Source organism: Staurois parvus, unplaced genomic scaffold, assembly GCF_062004578.1.
Source record: "Staurois parvus isolate SC_StPar_1 unplaced genomic scaffold, SC_StPar_1.0 ptg000044l, whole genome shotgun sequence".
Taxonomy (NCBI): domain Eukaryota; kingdom Metazoa; phylum Chordata; class Amphibia; order Anura; family Ranidae; genus Staurois; species Staurois parvus.
Genome location: NW_028317840.1, coordinates 95,883 through 116,330, shown reverse-complemented (window position 1 = coordinate 116,330; position 20,448 = coordinate 95,883). Strand labels below are relative to the sequence as shown.

At 41.6% G+C, this 20,448-nt stretch overlaps 1 protein-coding gene across 1 annotated transcript in view; it reads right to left on the bottom strand.

Moving 5' to 3' along the window:
* BTC (betacellulin) overlaps window positions 1-5,796 on the bottom strand; it is a 106,344-nt gene extending 100,548 nt beyond the window's left edge. The window contains exon 1 of the mRNA XM_089663690.1: window positions 5,603-5,796. Coding sequence (XP_089519816.1) covers window positions 5,603-5,654 — 52 coding nt within the window. The 5' untranslated portion in view covers window positions 5,655-5,796. The remainder of the gene's footprint in view (window positions 1-5,602) is intronic.
* Between the last annotated feature and the right edge of the window lie 14,652 nt (window positions 5,797-20,448).

The following is a 20,448-nucleotide window of genomic DNA, read 5'->3' as shown; positions in this document are numbered from 1 at the left end:
TCCATAGTATTTGTATGTATGAATGTGAGTTAGGGACCTTAGATTGTACACCCCTTGAGGGTTAGGGACTGATGTGAATGTACAAAATATATATAAAGCACTGCGTATATTGACGGCGCTATATAAGTACCTGAAATAAATAATTATGGCCACACTGATTACAGCAAGGCAAGCTAAATTTACCAAACAAAAACACACACAGCTCCACTGAACACAGTGAGACAGCACTAAATCTAACTAATCCTAGCACCTATCTAGGAGGGTGCCACATGCGCATTTAATATTTTTTTTGTAAAAGGAGAACTATAGGAAAATAGCAATGTAATGTAAGGTCAGTTCACACCTGAATTGCACTGGAATGCGGTTCTCGTTCCTATGCGATTCCTGTGTGATTCGGTGCCATGTGAAATCACACTGGATCACAATAAAAAACGTGCATGCACTACTTCTCAAAAATACATTGCATCAGATTGCAAATTGCATGGTACTACGGTACCATGCAATTTGCAATACTACGGTACCATGCAATCCGGTGCAGGCAAATGCACTGCATTTTGTGATCTGCGTTTGGAGTGTTGGGAATACACTTATACTTGAAGTAGATCACACACCCAGTATGTTTGGATGCAGTGTGGGAAACGTGCACAGAACGCAGGTTTCCTGCACCGTATGCTGGTGTGAACTAGCCCTAAAAGAATTGTACTGTATTTCACTCAAAGCCTAGCATTTCTTTTGAAAATATATTAAACACAATTTGCATTATTAAGTATATTGATCTGCACATGGCTATGTAGCCAAATAAAAAAACTGTGGGGAATACCCTGTAGACCTGATGCAGGAGAATACCCTCGTTCTTACAGGGGATGAATGAAATGTTTGTGCTGCCATTACTGACCCCGTACCTGGCTGTCAGGCTGAAAATGTTATCAAATTGCAGCCACGATAGTGTGAACCTATCTTAAAAAAGAAAGCTAATGCAGCCAGCCAGGGGCGGACTGACAACTCATGGGGCCCCCGGACAATAGGGGATCATGGGGCCCCTGTGTCCTTGTCCAAACTCAAAAAAGCCTATGAAAAAGGTACCAGGGGCATCTTATGGGGCCCCCTACTGACCCCGGGCCCTCGGGCAGTGCCCGAGTTTCCAAATGGTCAGTCCGCCCCTGCAGCCAGCACATCGAAGAATTGGTAAGCTGCAGTATATTAAGTGTTTGCTTTTGGGTTTAATACTGCTTCAAAGCTGCACTCTAGGAAAAATCTAAAATTAGCTTTGCAATAGGGCTGCACACCCATGGCAAAAATTAAATGCTCATTTTTGTATAGGATAGCATTAAAAAACAGGTTAATTCACCTTATCTCTCACTGTTGCAGGCTTCCTTCTCTACCATGGAACGGGTTCTTCAAAACTCCTTGTCTTCAGCTTTCCATTGGTCACGGGTAATCTGATGTCCTCACATACAATACAGAACCAACAGTCCTGCACTGTAAGCTGGGGTTCACATACGTGCGGTTCGGTACATCACATGTGATTCGCACAGGAACCGCACTGCATTCCTGTGCAAATCACATTCAAATTGTGTGTGGTGCCATTGGAGCCATACATTTTGTATGGCTGTAATCGCACCGCACCCACACCAAAAAGGTGCAGGACCCTTTCTTTGGTCCACAATAGCATCGGATCGCATGGGTATTCACACCTATTTGATCTGATTCTGCACATTGCACCGAGTATTGTGGACCATTTTTGGGGTGTTGTTAACTTAACATACACACCTGTAGCGGTTCGCTTGAACAGGGTGCGATTCTGATGCAGTGCGGAATTCACACAGAAAATGCTGAAAATTCTGCACCGCATCAGTGTGAACCTGGGCTGAGTGAGGACGTCAAGGGCCATCCCACATAACTCAGAGAGAAGAGGAGAGCACTGGTACCAGGGGAGGGAGAGGATAAAATAGGATAACCTGCTTTTGAATGGCACCCTAAACATAAACAAGCATTTTAACCTTTGCAGTGTGGGGGGGAGCACCGGGCAGCACAGTGGTTAAATGGTTAGCACTTCTGCCTGGCAGTACTAGGGTCGTTGGTTCAAATCCCAGTCATGACATCTCCTGCCTGGAATTTGCATGTTCTCCCTGTGCCTGTGTGGATTTTCTCCGGGTGCTCCGGTTTCCTCCCACACTCCAAAGACATGCTGGTAGGATAATTGGATCCTGTCTAAATTGGCCCTTGTATATGAATGTGAGTTAGTGACCTTAGATTGTACGCCCCTTGAGGGTTAGGTACTGATGTGAATGTACAATATATATGTAAAGCGCTGTGTAAATTAACGGCTCTATATAAGTACCTTAAATAAATAAATAACACCACTGCAAGAGTAGTATTGACATTTCCCTGGAGTTCAGCTTTAAATAGTTAGGTCATTGAACCTCTGACCCTAAACAAGTATGCAGATCCAAAGTCTTGACTGCACTGGCTTGTTCTAAATCAGTGACTCCACTACTTCACAAAGTAGTGAAGCTGAAGGATCAGCAGAACAGTCAGGAATGTAATCTTTTCAGAAACGGGTCAGGGTCACACTTTTACACCCCACAAACCGCTACCCTCTTTATAGTTGCAGAGGCAGTGGCCAGGCGTGTACACATGCCATAGCCATCATGCTTTGCGTCATGGCTATGGCAGTAATTTGGGGGGATAAGGTCACTCTGCAAGCATCCTGTAACCACATACAGGATTCAAGGGGTTAAAACAGACGATGAGAATGTGATACAATGCCTCCTCACTGCTTGTCAAATGCTCTCTGAAGAGCAATCTGAACACAGATCAATCTTCAGAGACCAAAGCTCGTGTGATCAAAGACCTAACAGACATGTACACACCTCAGCACACTCATAAAGGGAAACTGTTCCATTACATATACTTTTCTACACACAGCCTACCTTAGTGAATAATGTGCAGTGGTCAGGAGTATGAAATGTAAAACACACTGAGAGGAGTTTATCAATACTGGAGCAGACAGAATCTGGAAAAGCTGTGCATGACAATCCTTCCCAGCCTACCCCCTAGGTACAGATTCCCCAACGCAATCCCCACAGCACAGACCCCTCAGTACAGATTCCCCTCAACACAAAACCCTCAGCATAGATCCCCCCTCCTTCCCAAGGACAGACCCCTCAGTACAGATTCCTCTCAACACAAAACCCTCAGCATAGATCTCCCCTCCTTCCCAAGGACAGACCCCTCAGTACAGATTTCCCTCAACACAAAACCCTCAGCATAGATCCCTCTCCTTCCCAAGGACAGACCCCTCAGTACAGATTCCCCTCAGCACAAAACCCTCAGCATAGATCCCTCCTCCTACCCAGCACAGACCCCTCAGTACAGATTCCCCTCAACACAAAACCCTCAGCATAGATCCTTCCTCCTTCCCAAGGACAGACCCCTCAGTACAGTCAGACCCCATCCAGCACAGTCTGACACTGACCAGCACAGTCTGACTGCCCCTCCCAACACAGATGCCTCAGAACAAACTGACCCACAACACAGACCCCTCAGAACAGACTGACCCACAACACAGACCCCTCAGAACAGACTGACCCACAACACAGACCCCTCAGAACAGACTGACCCACAATACAGACCCCTCAGTACAAGCAGCAACCCCCCCCCCCCAGTACAGACTGACCACCCAGTGCAGACCCCTTGGCATGGACCAAGCCCCCAACACAGACCCCTTGATAACAACCCCCCCTACAAACCACGCAGGACAGAATGACCCCCCCAACATTCCTAAATCCTCCTTCCATCCCACCATGCAAACACCCCCCACCACCACCACCAAAAACAGACCCTTAGTACAGACAATCCTCCCTAACCTGTCCAAGTATACATCCTCAGTAAAGACTTCCCCATCCTGCCAGGTTCAGACCCTAAGTACAGACATCATCATAACCCCCCCCTCCAGTACAGACCCTCAGAGACAGCCCCCATAACAAACACTCAGTAAAGACACCTCCACCCCCAAGTGCAGACCCTCAGTACAAACACCCATTATATCCCCGTTAGGTACAAGCCATCATTACCAATCTCCCCATCAGTATAAAAAACAGTGTCCATCAGACATAAAAGTTACAGATCTATCTTCTTGTTCTGACAAAGGGCTTATTGCCTGAAACTGTAGCCAAACTGTAACTTTTTTGCCTGATGGACATTTAAATACATCTTATGTATGCTGCAACCCCCGATTTTGGATTTTTGCTACATATTGAGCCTGGAAAGCAAGGCTGTGGTTGTGTGCATCAACTATAATAGTTGCAGGTGCTGTCTACCCTGAACATTTATATATATATATATATATATATAGAGAGAGAGAGAGAGAGAGAGAGAGAGAGAGAGAGAGAGAGAGAGAGAGAGAGAGAGAGAGAGAGAGAGAGAGAGAGGGAGAGGGAGAGGGAGAGGGAGAGAGAGAGAGAGAGAGATTATCAAGATATATATTATCAACAAACAGGTGTGTTGCATTCCTTGTCTCACCACTTTGGTGCCATCATCTGGAAGTCATCCAGGTTCCAAAATAATAACAATAACAACGATGTTTCAGCACAAGAAAGAAGACTGAGTGTTGCAACTTTCTTGTCATTGTTTGAGATATACTATATATTTATATATATACACACTCACCAGCCACTTTATTAGGTACACCTTGCTAGTGCTAAAAAAAATATGTCTCACACCATTACACCACCACCAGCCTGAACCATTGATGGATCCATGCTTTCAAGTTGTTTATGCCAAATTCTGATCCCATCATGAATGTCGCAACAACCAGTCTGCCCATTCTCCTCTGGCCTCTGACATCAGCAAGGCATTTTCATCCACACAACTGCAGCTCACTGGATATTTTCTCTTTTTCGGACCATTCTCTGTAAACCTTAGAGATGGTTCTGTGTGAAAATCCCAGTAGATCAACAGTTTTTGTAATACTCAGACTAACCCATCTGGCTCCAACAGCCATGCCATGTACAAGTCACTTAAATCCTTTTTCTTCCCCATTCTGATGCTCAGTTTGAATGTCAGCAAGTCGTCTTCACCACGTCTAGATGCCTAACTGCATTGAGTTGCTGCCATGTGATTGGCTGATTAGTAATTTGTGTTGCCAAGCAATTGAACAGGTGTACATAATAAAGTGGCCGGAGAGTGTATATACAGTATATATACACTGTATATACACAGTTTACTCATGTTCACAGTCACTTAAATCCCTTTCTTCCCCATTCTGATGCTCAGTTTGAACTTGAGCAAGTCGTCTTCACCACATCTAGATGCCAATAGAACAGGTGTACCTAATAAAGTGGCCGTTGAGTCTGTGTGTATATATATATATATATATATATATTGTATGTACACAGTTTGCTCAATATATATTAGAAACACATGCAGACTTTCTAATTTGACATAAAAGCCTGGCAACTACTGAAAGCCTTCTGAAACACAAGCTGTGAATGTCACCTGATCTGTGCTAATATTACATTTACTGCTATTACTTTACGTGGTTTTACACAACACAGCTGCAGTTCATAAAGCAGATATCAGTGCAGAAAATGTTCCTTACCAAACACAAGGGCCAGCAGCAGCAGGTGCTCGGTGACATTCAGGGCGTCCATCAATGTGTGCCCAGCCAGCACACATGGGGTGTGAAGGGCAGGCACAGAGCTCCTGCCACACCGGCACTGTACACTTCAGCAGGTCTGTGCCTTGTACATGCAGATCTGGAGAGAGACACACTGACTGTACATGGGACCAGGGAGGCGACTAGCTCAGCACACTAGTTCAGTCCCAGAGACATGCTCCTCCTCTGTCACTAAAAGCCCTTCCCAGCTATTCCCAAAACAATCACACCGTGCTATGTCCTATATGCTTCACACCCCCTGAAGTAGTGCCATGTCTTATGACTTTGTACTTAGGGGAAGCTCCGCATGTTGTCGTCTTTTCCTTTCATGAATGACTGCATCTTCTTAACATGGTACTAAAGGAAAAACCAGAAATGTGTTAGTACACTAACACCGCAGCCTTTGTTTTTGTGCGTCTCCTCAGAACTTAATGTTTTACCTGTTGTTTTTTTTCCACTTCCTAACAGACCAAGCTGTGCAGCAAGTGGCAGTTACAAAGGTTGAACCTTTATCCCAAAAGGAAAAAAACAGTTTCTGCCACTCCTTAAACTCAGGCACGGGTGTCAAACTGGTGGCCCTCCAGCTGTTGCCAAACTACAAGTCCCATGAGGCATTGCAAGATTGACAGTTACAAGCATGACTCCCAGATGTAGAGGCATGATGGGACTTGTAGTCTCGCAACAGCTGTAGGGCCGCCAGTTGAACGCCTTTCTTTTTGCTTTTGTAAAATAACAAACATCTATACTTACCTGCTGTGTGCAGTGGTTTTGCACAGAGCAGCCTGGATCCTCCTCTTCTCGGGTTCCCCGCAGGCTCTCCTGGCTTTTCCTGTCTGTCGGGTGCCCCCACACCAAGCAGTTTGCTATGGGGGCACCTGCTGCTTTATGTGTCCACCCCCTCTCTCTCCTTGTTGACTGACTGGTTGCCAATGAAAAGGCAAAGACCCGGGACAGCCAAGGCTGTCATGCACATCGCTGGATCACGATTGGGCTCAGGTAAGTATGGAGGGGACTGGGGACACTGCTGTACACAGAAGGTTTTTTACCTTTATGCATAGAATGCATGAAGGTAAAAGACCTTGAGCCTTTACAACTGCTTTAACCTCTTTACAATCACTCACCCGCAATGTACTATGGATGGGCGGACGCTGTAGGCAAAGCAACGTATGGGTAAGTCACTATCTACTTCCAGATTTTGGAAGCAAGCGCCCCCCTCTCTACTTGTTGCACACAGCAGGAGTCTGTCAGCAAGTCCCGGCCAGGGGCGGACTGACCATTTGGAAACTCGGGCACTGCCCAAGGGCCCGGGGTCAGTAGGGGGCCCCATGAGATGCCCCTGGTACCTTTTTCATAGGCTTTTTTGAGTTTGGGCAAGGACACAGGGGCCCCATGATCCCCTATTGCCCGGGGGCCCCATGAGTTGTCAGTCCGCCCCTGGTCCTGGCCAATGATTAATGGTAGCTGTATACAAGCACAGGCCAGAGCTCTGTGTTGACATTTAGCACAGAGCACTGTACACAGGAAGTGATCTGTCAGTTGCTTTGCAGGAATACAAAACTTAGGCCGGCCATACATGGGTCGATTTTTTAAATCAATGGTGGCACCATCGGATTACAGAACGAACAATGTTTTAGATTTTTGATCTAAAAATTGTTCGGAATTCAACCTATGTATGGCCTGCCTTAGGCTGGCCATACATGGGTCGATTTTCGAATGATTTTCCGTTTGAAAATCAGACCTAAGAATAATCGGCCGATTTTTGCTTTCTTAGTGGTTTCATGGTTCCTCCTCATTTAATTTATCGGGCATGCTTGAAATGAATGAAAAACGACCGATTTTCGAAATCATTGGTGGCACCATCGGATTACAGGACAAACGATGTTTTCGATTGAAAAATCGTTCGGAATTCAACCCATGTATAGCCTGCCGATTGTTTCAGAAAAGTAGCACACTTTACACACATTAAGCAGGCCATACATGGGTCAAATTCTGAACGATTTTTCAATCGAAAACTGAAAACATCATTCGTTCTGTAATCCATTGCCCTGGACATACACATTTAACCCCTTGATTGCCCAGGATGTTATCCCCTTCGCAGTCAGTGTCATTAGTACTGTGACAGTGTATAGCATTATCATTGATCACTGTATTAATGTCACTGATGATGTCAGTGGCAGTTAGTCAGTGTCAATAAATCGCTGATCGCCGCCATTAGTAGTATAAAAAAAAAATCCAACATTCATCCCTTAGTTTGTAGGCGCAATAACTTTCACGCAAACCAATCAATATACACTAATTGGGATATTTTTTTTATCAAAGACATATCAGAATACATTTTAGCCAAATTTATGGAGAAATTAGATTTTTTTTATTGTTTATTGGATATGTTTTATAGCAGAAAGTGAAACATTGTCTTTTTTATCAAAATCTTTGGTCTTTTTCATTTATATCACAAAAAAATAAAATAATCAGTGGTGATCAAATACCTCCAAAAGAAAGCTCTATTTGTGAGAAAAAAATGTATATAAATTGTGTTTGGGTACAGCATTGCACGACCGCACAATTACCAGTTAAAGTAGCACAAATGGCCTGGTTATGAAGGGAGTAAAATCTTCCAGAGTTGAAGTGGTTAAAAAGTGTTATCTGGAGTTCGGCTATAATTTGTTAGTCACTTACGTAAAGTCTGTCTAAATCTACTAATCCAGGATACCTCCAGAGGTTGCTAGGGGCTTCTTGAAAAACAAGTCATTTCTGCCTCTCAGACAAGTTCCCACTGACACCACTGACCTTTTTAGCTCTCTGTAGGAGGGGGTAATTCTTCCCAATGTCCACAAGTGTAAGAAGCATTCTTCACACTTACCATCACACTAATGTACAGATGTACCTCAGTTTACGAACGCCTCGGTTAACATAATTTTCGGTATACGAATGAAAATCCATTGGAAATAATGCCTCGGTTTATTAATTTTTTTTGCAATACGAACGTATTAGTTGGTTTTCAATGCATTTACAAATTTTTTTTTAATCATGTCCCTTTACAGTACTATGCCTTTATAAAAAGTTTTGAACAGAAAATACTTTTTTTTTAAACTTTTTTCTGACCTTCAGAACGGATTAATTGGTTTTCAATGCATTTATTAATTTTTTTTTAATCATGTCCCGTACAGTATTTATGCCTTTAAAGTGCACTTCATAAAGAGTTTTGAACAGATAAGACTTTTTGACTTTTTTCTGACCTCCAGAATGGATTAATTGATTATTTACAAATTTTTTATAATCATGTCCTTATACTATGCCTTTAAAGTGCACCTTATAAAGAGTTTTGAACAGATAAGACTATTTTTGACTTTTTTCTGACCTCTGGAATGGATTAATTGGTTTTCAGTGCATTTACGAATTCATTTTTAGTCATGTCCCTGTACAGTATTTATGCCTTTAAAGTTCACTTTATAAAGAGTTTTGAACAGATAAGACTTTTTTTACTTTTTTCTGACCTCCGGAATGGATTAATTGGTTTTCAATGCATTTACAATTTTTTTTTAATCATGTTGTTGTACAGTACTATGCCTTTAAAGTGCACCTTATAAAGAGTTGTGTACAGATAAGAAAATTTTTTACTCTTTTCTGACCTCTGGAACGGATTAATTGGTTTTCAGTGCATTTACAAATTCATTTTTAATCATGTCCCTGTACAGTATTTATGCCTTTAACCATTAGCCGCCCGGCCAATGGCCGTTTGGCGGCTTGAAAAGCGCTGCAGCTTTCCGGGTGCACGCCATTTGGCGTGCTCCCGCACATGCGCGGTTTGCTCGGTTGCAGAGCGACGCAGCAGTGCGATCTGTCACCGCCCGTGCACCTCGGACACGGCCGATGACAGATCCGAGTACCGGCTCCCGTTGCCGGTACCATGTGACCTGCTGTGACCAATCACAGCAGGTCACATGACAGTTGTATACAATGGATGGCTTCATTCATGATGCTATCCATTGTATACTAGTGCCTAGCTGCGAATGGTCACAGCTAATCACATGCACATGTCAGCTAAGCACAGCTAAGCACAAAAAAAAAAAAAAAGCTGAATGAATCGATTTCATTCAGGTAAATGCTTGCTTATAGCAAAGTAATTCTTTGCTATAAGCAAATTGTGTAAAAAAAAAAAAAATACTGATCACTTCCCCAAAGTAGTACAGTGTTACTATGGTAACATTGTACTATTTTGGTCATAGTAAAATATGAAAAAAAATCTTTAAAAAAATTTAAAAAAATGTAATAAAAAATTAAATATAATAAAAAAAAAAACATTTTTTTAAAAAAAATATATTTTTTTTTTCATACTGTCATCAGTCAGTGTCGCTGTTCACCGCCATGCCAGTTATATGATGACGCTGTACTGCACTGGTGACTGTAAAAAAAAAAATAGTGAAAATAATTTTTTGAATTTTTTCATTTTCCGAAAAATTATGACAAAAAAATACAACTTCCAAAAACTCGCCATGCCTCTTATGAAGTACGTCGGACTGTCTACTCTGCAAAAACGGGTCATTTGGGGGATATCTGTACTGTTCTGACATTCTTGGACCTCAAGATATTAGATTGGCTGTCAGTACTTCAGGATTGATCAATATTCAGATCTATACCATAGTTTGTGAACTCTATAACTTTCCTACAAACTAAAAAATACATCCTAATTTGGGTTATTTTCACCAAAGACATGTAGTAGAATACATCTCGGCCTAAATTTATGAAGAACAATTATTTATTTGTAAACTTTTATAACAGAAACAAAGAAAAATGTGTTTTTTTTTCAAAATTTTTGGTCTTTTTTTGTTAATTTAGCAAAAAATAAAAACCCCAGCGGTGATTAAATACCACCAAAAGAAAGCTCTAGTTGTGTGAAGAAAATGATCAAATTTTAGTTTGGGTACAATGTTGTATGACCGCGCAATTGTCATTCAAAGTGTGAGAGCGCTGAAACCTGAAAACTGGCCTGGGCAGGAAGGTGTAAAATTGCACGGTATTGAAACGGTTAAAGTGCAATTTATTAAGAATCCTTTTTTTTTACTTTTTTCTGATCTCTGGAACGGATTAATTGGTTTTCAATGTATTCCTATGAGAAACCGTGTTTCGGTCTACAAATTTTTCGCAATACCCCGCAGAACGCATTAAATTCGTAAACCGGTACGCCTGTATGATGAATTATAGAAGCAGTGACTTTTTTTTTTTAGCAGGGACTGTCTGAGATCAGAAAGTTATTTCAAGGGTTCCTGTGTTGAAAAGGTTGAAAAAGGCTGTACTAGTCCTTCTAACACTACCTTCTCCAGACGGTACTGCTGTCCAAAGATTATCGTTATTGCTATTCTATTGATAGAGGAGATACCTTCAAGCTTCATTCATATGAGTGGCCAGGGGGTGGTAAAGCCAGATGGTTGAGCTGCAATTTTATCACCCCCTGAGTGCCCACCTGAACACTGACCCTCCTGTACACATGCCACAGCTATAGCAAAAACAAAATAATGCTGCCACTGATGTGGCCAACACAAGTCTATGGGGCTGTGCCACCACCATCCTGTAGTCCTATGCATAATGAATTGTGATGCAGTAGTGTAATGCAGTAGTGTGGCATTTACAGAGTTAAATCAGGTGGCAAAGAGGTAAGGCTTTTCAGAGGGCACCACGATTGTGAATGAGCACTATGACAAGAAGCATGTCACTGGCCTGATTACCATGTGAAAATAAAGAGAAAAAAAAATTTAAAAACAGAAAAACAACGTAGCCACCACATCTAAGGAATGTTAGGGCCACAGAAAGAATAGGGAAGTGTCCCATTGAGATTTTCATCCCATTTTCTTTCATATATTAGTCATTCATTGATTCTTTCCCATTAGCTACACACACCGACCACTTTATTAGGTACACCTGGCTAGTGTCAAGAAAATATCCCCCACACCATTACACCGCCACCAACCTGAACCATTGATACAAGACAGGATGGATCCATGCTTTCATGTTGTTTACACCAAATTATGACCCTACCATCTGAATGTCTCTGCTGAAATCAACACTCATCAAACCAGGTAATGTTTTTCCAATCTTCGATTGTCCAATTTTGGTGAGTCTGTGTGAATTGTAGCCTCCGTTTCTTGTTCTTAGCTGACAGGCGTGGCACCTGGAGTGGTCTTCTGCTGCTGTAGCCCATCTGCTTCAAGGTTCGACATGTTGTGCATTCAGAGATGCTTTTCTGCATACCTTGGTTGTAAAGAAAGGTTATTTGAGTTACTGTTGCCTTTCTATCATCTCAAACCAGTCTGACCTCTGACATCAACAAGGCATTTTCGGCCACACAACTGCCACTCACTGGATATTTTCTCTTTTTCGGACCATTCTCTGTAAACCTTAGAGATGGTTGTGTGTGAAAATCCCAGTAGATCAGCAGTTTTTGTAATACTCAGAGCAACCCGTCTGGCACCAACAACCATGCCACGTTCAAAGTCACAAATCCTTTTTCTTCCCCATTCTGATTCTTGGTTTGAACCTCAGCAAATCGTCTTCACCACATCTAGATGCCTAAATGCATTGAGTAGTTGCCATGTGATTGGCTGATTAGTAATTTGTGTTGCCAAGCAATTGAACAGGTGTACGTAATAAAGTGGCTGGAGAGTGTGTATATATATACTGTACAGTATATACACAGTTTACTCATGTTCAAAGTCACTTAAATTCCCTTTCTTCCCCATTGTGATGCTCGGTTTGAACTTGAGCAAGTTGTCTTCACCACATCTACATGCCTAAATGCATTGAGTTGCTGCCATGTGATTGGCTGATTAGCAATTTGTGTTACTAAGCAATTGAACAGGTGTACCTAATAAAGTGGCTGGAGAGTATATAGTGCATGTTTGGTTCTGATGAGATCCCTGGGCTATTTTCTACACCTAGCTGTTTGGAGTTACTTGACAGAAGTGCTGTTGGTGAGCGGAATGTGGCCTGTCACCAATCAGAGCTACTACTCAGCTGACCATTGGATTGGTGATTTAAGTTTTGGAGGGAAAACAGCTGTCTGATCTCTGTAACCTTTACCCCTTATATGTCTTTTCCAGGCAGCCATCAGCAGTAACCTCAGGACCTTCCTATTGCTTCATCTAACTGCTGGACCATATTCCTCACCCAGCCCTCCCTGTTTTCTTTGTCGCGGGTGAAGCTTGTGGGGTAATGTCACACCCTTTGTATCTGTAACAGTACAGTTAGTATGGTTCTATTTGTTTAGCTTGAATCTTAACCACTCGCCCTCCTGAGGATTTACCCCTCTTCATGACCAGGCCATTTTTTGCGTTATGGCACTGCGTTACCTTAACTGACAATTGCGCGGTCATGCAACGCTGCACCCAAATTAAATTTACGTCCTTTTTCCCCATTAATTGAGCTTTCATTTGCTGGTATTTGATCACCTGTGCGGTTTTTTATTTTTTGCGCTATAAAAAAAAATGACCAACAATTTTGAGAAAAAAACCTATATTTTGGACTTTTTGCTATTAAACAAGTCCAGTAAAAAAAATGTAAAAATCAAATTTCATCATAAATTTAGGCCAAAATGTATTCTGCTACATGTCTTTGCTAAAAGAAATCCCAATACGTGTAAATTAATTGATTTACGTGAAAGTTATAGCGTTTACAAATGGTGGTATAGATACTGGTTTTTTTTTGTCTGCTAGTAATCGCGGCGATCAGCGACTTTTACCGGGACTGCGGCGGACATTCTGACACTGGGTGGAACTAACTTTTTTGTCACGAACATCCCCAGTGACACCAATACAGTGATCAGTGCTAAAAAAAGGCACTGACACTGTACTAATAGCACTGGGCAGGAAGGGGTTAACATGAGAGGTGATCAAAGGGTTAACTATATGTAGGAAGTGTTTTACTAGTGGGCGGGGGGTGTGTGCTTCACTGTAAGCACACTGATCAGGATGGCTGTGCTGTGCACAGCCATCCCGTGCAGTGTGCCTGAGCTGACGGGGGAAGACTGTTTGTAAACAAAACAATCTTCCTCCCCATTGGAAATGCTTGGTAATCACCTGGCACCAGCAGGTAATTTTTGGGCTGGGCCCAGTGATTGACAGCCGCGGCCGCGAATGGTGGCATGGGTAGGGTGCACGCGCGGCTTGTGCGCGTCCCCTACCCGAAAAATGGGATTTTGTGCACCCGTGCCACCCTGTAGCAGTATTTCTGCTATAGGGCGCTCGGGAAGTGGTTAAAGACTAAGGGTGCTTTCACGCGGTTCTGTTGAGAAATACGCATTAAAAAATGCACATGTGTTTTTTATGCATTTCCAGAGCTTTTTCTTATTGCATGCACCTCAGAAACATTGACTTGTGTCTCAAACAAACACACCAAAAACACAGCTGCAGTGCGTTTTTGATGCCTCTCCCATTCATTTCAGTGGGGTGCAGCATGCAGGACTTTAAAAAAAAGGGAAATATTTTTATCAAGGTAAAAACGCAGCAAAAATGCATCAGTCTGAAGGGGCCGTAAGCAGTTTGGTGTTAATGGTTACCCACTTGACCTCCGGAAGGTTTTACCCCCTTCATGACCAGGGCACTTTTGCTATGCAGCACTGTGCTACCTTAATTTGCACGGTCATGCAATGTTGTACCCAAATGAAATGCACAAAGTTTTTTTTCACACAAATAGAGCTTTCTATTGTTGGTATTCAATTACCAATGGGTTTTTAATTTTTATTACATAAACCAAAAAAAAAAAAAAAATATATATATATATATATATATATATACAGTCAGGTCCATAAATATTGGGAGATCGACACAATTCTAACATTTTTGGCTCTATACACCACCACAATAGATTTGAAATGAAACGAACAAGATGTGCTTTAACTGCAGACTGTCAGCTTTAATTTGAGGGTATTTACATCCAAATCAGGTGAACAGTGTAGGAATTACAACAGTTTGCATATGTGCCCCCCACTTGTTAAGGGACCAAAAGTAATGGGACAGAATAATAATCATAAATCAAACTTCCACTTTTTAATACTTGGTTGCAAATCCTTTGCAGTCAATTACAGCCTGAAGTCTGGAACGCATAGACATCACCAGACGCTGGGTTTCATCCCTGGTGATGCTCTGCCAGGCCTCTACTGCAACTGTCTTCAGTTCCTGCTTGTTCTTGGGGCATTTTCTCTTCAGTTTTGTCTTCAGCAAGTGAAATGCATGCTCAATCGGATTCAGGTCAGGTGATTGACTTGGCCATTGCATAACATTCCACTTCTTTCCCTTAAAAAACTCTTTGGTTGCTTTTGCAGTATGCTTTGGGTCATTGTCCATCTGCACTGTGAAGCGGCGTCCAATGAGTTCTGAAGCATTTGGCTGAATATGAGCAGATAATATTCCCGAAACACTTCAGAATTCATCCTGCTGCTTTTGTCAGCAGTCACATCATCAATAAATACAAGAGAACCAGTTCCATTGGCAGCCCTACATGCCCACGCCATGACACTACCACCACCATGCTTCACTGATGAGGTGGTATGCTTAGGATCATGAGCAGTTCCTTTCCTTCTCCATACTCTTCTCTTCCCATCACTCTGGTACAAGTTGATCTTGGTCTCATCTGTCCATAGGATGTTGTTCCAGAACTGTGAAGGCTTTTTTAGATATCGTTTGGCAAACGCTAATCTGGCCTTCCTGTTTTTGAGGCTCACCAATGGTTTACATCTTGTGGTGAACCCTCTGTATTCACTCTGGTGAAGTCTTCTCTTGATTGTTGACACACATACACCTACCTCCTGGAGAGTGTTCTTGATTTGACCAACTGTTGTGAAGGGTGTTTTCTTCACCAGGGAAAGAATTCTTCGGTCATCCACCACAGTTGTTTTCTGTGGTCTTCCGGGTCTTTTGGTGTTGCTGAGCTCACCGGTGCGTTCCTTCTTTTTAAGAATGTTCCAAACAGTTGTTTTGGCCACGCCTAATGTTTTTGCTATCTCTCTGATGGGTTTGTTTTGTTTTTTCAGCCTAATGATGGCTTGCTTCACTGATAGTGACAGCTTTTGGATCTCATCTTGAGAGTTGACAGCAACAGATTCCAAATGCAAATAGCACACTTGAAATGAACTCTGGACCTTTTATCTGCTCATTGTAATTGGGATAATGAGGGAATAACACACACCTGGCCATGGAACAGCTGAGAAGCCAATTGTCCCATTACGTTTGGTCCCTTAACAAGTGGGAGGCACATATGCAAACTATTGTAATTCCTACACCGTTCACCTGATTTGGATGTAAATATCCTCAAAATAAAGCTGACAGTCTGCAGTTAAAGAACATCTTGCTTGTTTCATTTCAAATCCATTGTGGTGGTGTATAGAGCCAAAAATGTTAGAATTGTGTAGATGTCCCAATATTTATGGACCTGACTGTATATAATAGATTTAATGACTGATCCTTACCCTGTTTATCAACTTGTAAAGATCTACTACAAATTGCTATTAGTTTGAAGGCCAAAATTGAAAATAAAACGTCCCTGCGATGGCGAAGCTTTAATATTCCCCTACTGAGCAGCCCATGTCAGGTTTGGTAAGATGACAGTTATACTACTATACAGTGCTACTAAAAGCTGGAAAAAAGTACAGTTGCTACCCAGAGGGATCCACTAGGTTTCATTTTATTTTTTTTTATTCTCTGTAAAATTTAAAGTGATTGTTCACTGACAACAGCAGCTCTGCTTTTGTTCCTGTTTTCTTTTTCTACAGATCTGTAGTTTATGCAGTATTAACCACTTCAAGTCCAGACACTTTCACCTCCTTCCTGTCCAGGCCAATTTTCAGCTTTCAGTGCTATCACACTTTGAATGACAATTGTGCGGTCATGCAACACTGTACCCATATGAATTTTTTAGCATTTTTTTTTAGACAGATAAAACTTTATTTTGCTATATAAATGAAAAAGTCCAAACATTTTGAAGAAAAGTGTTTTTCTTATAAGATTTTGCAAATAAATAATATTTCTTCATAAATCTTGGCCAAATTAGTTTATAACCAAAAATTATAATTTTTCAACAATGTTTTACATTTTTATTTTATTTTTTATATTATTATTTGTTTTTTTGGTTTTTTTTTAACATACTGTCACTCTAGCAGTACAGTGTCACCATAGTGACACTGTACTACTTGTAGGGGGGTGATGAAGATTTTTTTTTCACACTGATTGCTTATACACCCATAAAGGATGTAAAATCAATCTTTTCTCCTTCTCTCTGGCTGCATTCTTGCAGCCATTGAGAAATACTGTGAGAGCTGTGATTAGTCACCATTTGTCACATGGTACAAGGCTGTTGTGAATAGCCTTGTACCATGTGACCTCTGTGATCATTCACAGATTTCACTAGTAGTAAGCAATGATGTCAGCAGTGACATCTTGCTTACTACAATTCATGTACCTTATATTGTACGCCCCTTGAGGGTTAGGGACTGATGTGACTGTACCATTTATATGTAAAGCACTGCATAAATTGACGGCGCTATAGAAGTACCTGTAATAAATAAATAATGTGATCACTGATTGGCCAATCAGTGATCACGGGAACTCATACAGAGGTCTTGTACAGCAATCAGTGTTCCCGGTGTTTATGTACATGGGCCGGACAGGAAATGGTTAAACACGACAAAAAATTAATATAATTCAGTTTACCAATCCTTTATGGTGGCTGCATTTGTTTTCTTCTTGGGGGGATGTTCCCCTTTATTTTCACCTGGTGATTCGGCAGTAACACTCCTACTGTCTTGAGGTTTCCCTATTTTGGATGGAGAAACAATAGAGACGCATTTGTTCAATAGCATTATCAAATTTGGAGAGATGCCAGTGTTAGATGGATTAGCAGATTTAGATAGAAGTGATTAATAAATTAGAGCTCACACTCTAAAGCCCTGTGTACATGTAGAGAATATCAGACAACTGATCGTCCATTTTCTTTTGGATGCTAGTCTCATATCGAAAGTGAAGAGGTTACTAAAGTGACAAAAGTTCTTGTACGACAATAAAAATTTGGAAGTGATGTAATGTATTGTAATGTATTTGTATTGTATTTGCGGAAGAAAACTGTACCGGTTAAACAAAAATCGTATGATCTGGTATTGTACAGCCAAAATGTTCATGCTTGTCCCTTCGAGTTATTTCGGACGATTGCTGTGTACTAACGATCAGGTTATGGTGCGATCGCTTTGAAAGTGGAATTTTCCGTACGATTTTCTGATCGTGTGTACGGGGCTTAAGTAGTTACAGCAACAGTTTGTTTTCTTCCTTTTGGGATTAACCACTTTGAGTTTCAGAAGCTAGGAGGCCGGGTGGGGTTTTAGGGTCATGTGACCGCTGTGATTGGCAGTCACGGCGGTCACATGATCGGAAAAGGTCCCGAAAGGGGAGATCGGGACTTTTCCGTGAGTCACAGACATATGTGCTGGGAGCACGCAGGGTGCGCGCTGTCAGCACATATGTATTTTCTAATTGCACGCAAATATGCAGTCGCTTGGCGTCAAGGCCCAGATACCAAGAAGCCACATATTTGCGTGCGCTTGGCGTCAAGGGGTTAAACAAATTTATATAAATGAATAGAAGCTGACCGTTTCAAGCACCCCTGTCAGTTTTAAATGGTTTGTCTCAACCCTCTATCTGACACTTTTGTTGAACAGCTTGGTCTGTTAAAGCAGAGGTCCCCAACCCCCAGTTCTGGTCCATGGCCACATAGGAGGTGAGCAGCAGGCGAGTGAGCGTAGCTTCATCTGTATTTACAGCTGCTCCCTATTGTTCACATTACCTCCTGAGCTTTGCCTCCGTTAGATTAGCGGCAGTATTAGATTCTCAAAAGTACATGAACCCTACTATTAACTGTGCATATTGGGGATCTAGGTTCTCCTTCTGAGAATCCAATGCCTGGTGATCTGAGGTGGTGGTGGTAGTGCTGGAGAGCAGCTGCAAATACAGATTATCGATTGTGAATAAGGCAGGTGAATCAACTTTGTCTGTGCTAGAAGAGGATCAACTGCTTGAGATTGCAAATGACGGTGGCCTTAAAAGTATGTTTGAGAACATCAAATCTCCATACATTTTGGATTAAAGTCAAAGCAGAATATCCTAAGTCCTCATGCACACTGGACATTTTTACAGCTGCTGTTTTTGGCTTTTGGCGTTTTTTTCTACAGCTAGTAAACTCCCCAGAATGTTATCCTATGTGTCCATTCACACATAGACTGTAATCAACATTTTTTGGCAGGAACGTTTTTTGGCTGGAAAAAAAACCCAGGACTAGTGGGCGGGTTTGTAGAGGATTTTTTTAGCAGTAAAAACACTCTAACGCTGAAAAACGCGGTAAATCACAGTAAATTGCTGTAAAACTGTGTAAACTGTGTAAAAATGTGGGAAAACACTGCTAAACATGCCTACATGCTAATGTAAGAATGCTAAAATAGCTGAAAAACTCACTTTTTAACGTGACTTTACACAGCTAACGTTACCAGCGTTATCAAAACGACCAGTGTGCATGGAGACTAAGATTGTGTCTCAAGCACTAAATAGCCTGCTTCCATTTCGAACATCCTATCTTTGTGAAGCTGGGTTTTCTGCAGTGATAGCAACCAAAACGAGATTACAGAGAAGACATGCTTCAGGTATCACTGTCCCAGATGGGACTGTCTAGTTGCAGGAAAACAAGCTCAGGGCTCCCACTGATTCTGCATTATGGTGAGTTATGGTATAAATATTTCATTATGTATTACAATGTAATAATATTAGAAAGAAAGTGGACAATAAATATAATAGGCTTGAATTATCCCGTATCCATCCTCCCACCCCGGTCCATGGAAACATAGTCTGGTTCCTGGTGCCAAAAACGTAGGGACCACTGTGTTAAAGGAAGTTGTAAAAGAACAGGCTTCCTTGCCAGATCACCAGGTGAAAATAAAGAGAAAAAAAAGAAACTAATATAGCTACCACACTTTAGGCATGTTCTTTATACCACATTGAAAGGTTCAGGTTACCTGCCAGGAACACTGCTTGTTTCCCAGCAACAGACCCTTTAAAACAGGGACAAATGATAACCATATGTGTCATGAATAAATGTGGTCATATTCTATTCACATGTGTCAAGATGTAAAAAAAAAAGCCCACCAGATATTTATGTATCTGGCATGTGTCACATATGATTACTGTATGTACATTTGAGTATACAAAAAATATTTTGTTTTAAGCATTTTTTTAATTTTATAAGAGATACAGATGTTCAAAACCTAAAACTCAACGCCTGAACAGGGACTTAAAACCTGGATCCTCAGATTAAAAGTCTGATACTGTACCGACTGAGCCATCCCACTGCTGCCAAAAAATCCCAAAAGGAGCATGGACAGCGGGTAAGCAAGACGACCTCAGATATGTTATGGGGGAACTTAGATATGCGCTGGAGCCTGTTTACAGCAGAACACATGCTTTCATATGTGTGGTGTTTCTGCACTCTCTATTGCACACAGACGTTACTTGACCAGATAGGCAGCCTGTAGATCAACACACTTTAATTTCAGCATTGAGTACTTTTTCCAAAACAGTGCAATTAAATACAGTGTTGGGAACATACTCAAATAATGCATGGAAAATAATGTATTTTCTTATGTCCATGCATTTTGCCTGCTCTTGAAAATGGATGACAAGGTATCCGGTGGGAAGTGGGACATACACTTTACAATTTGTAGTGCAAGCGCTTGTAAATTGGATACAATTTGAATGTTTGCTTTTATT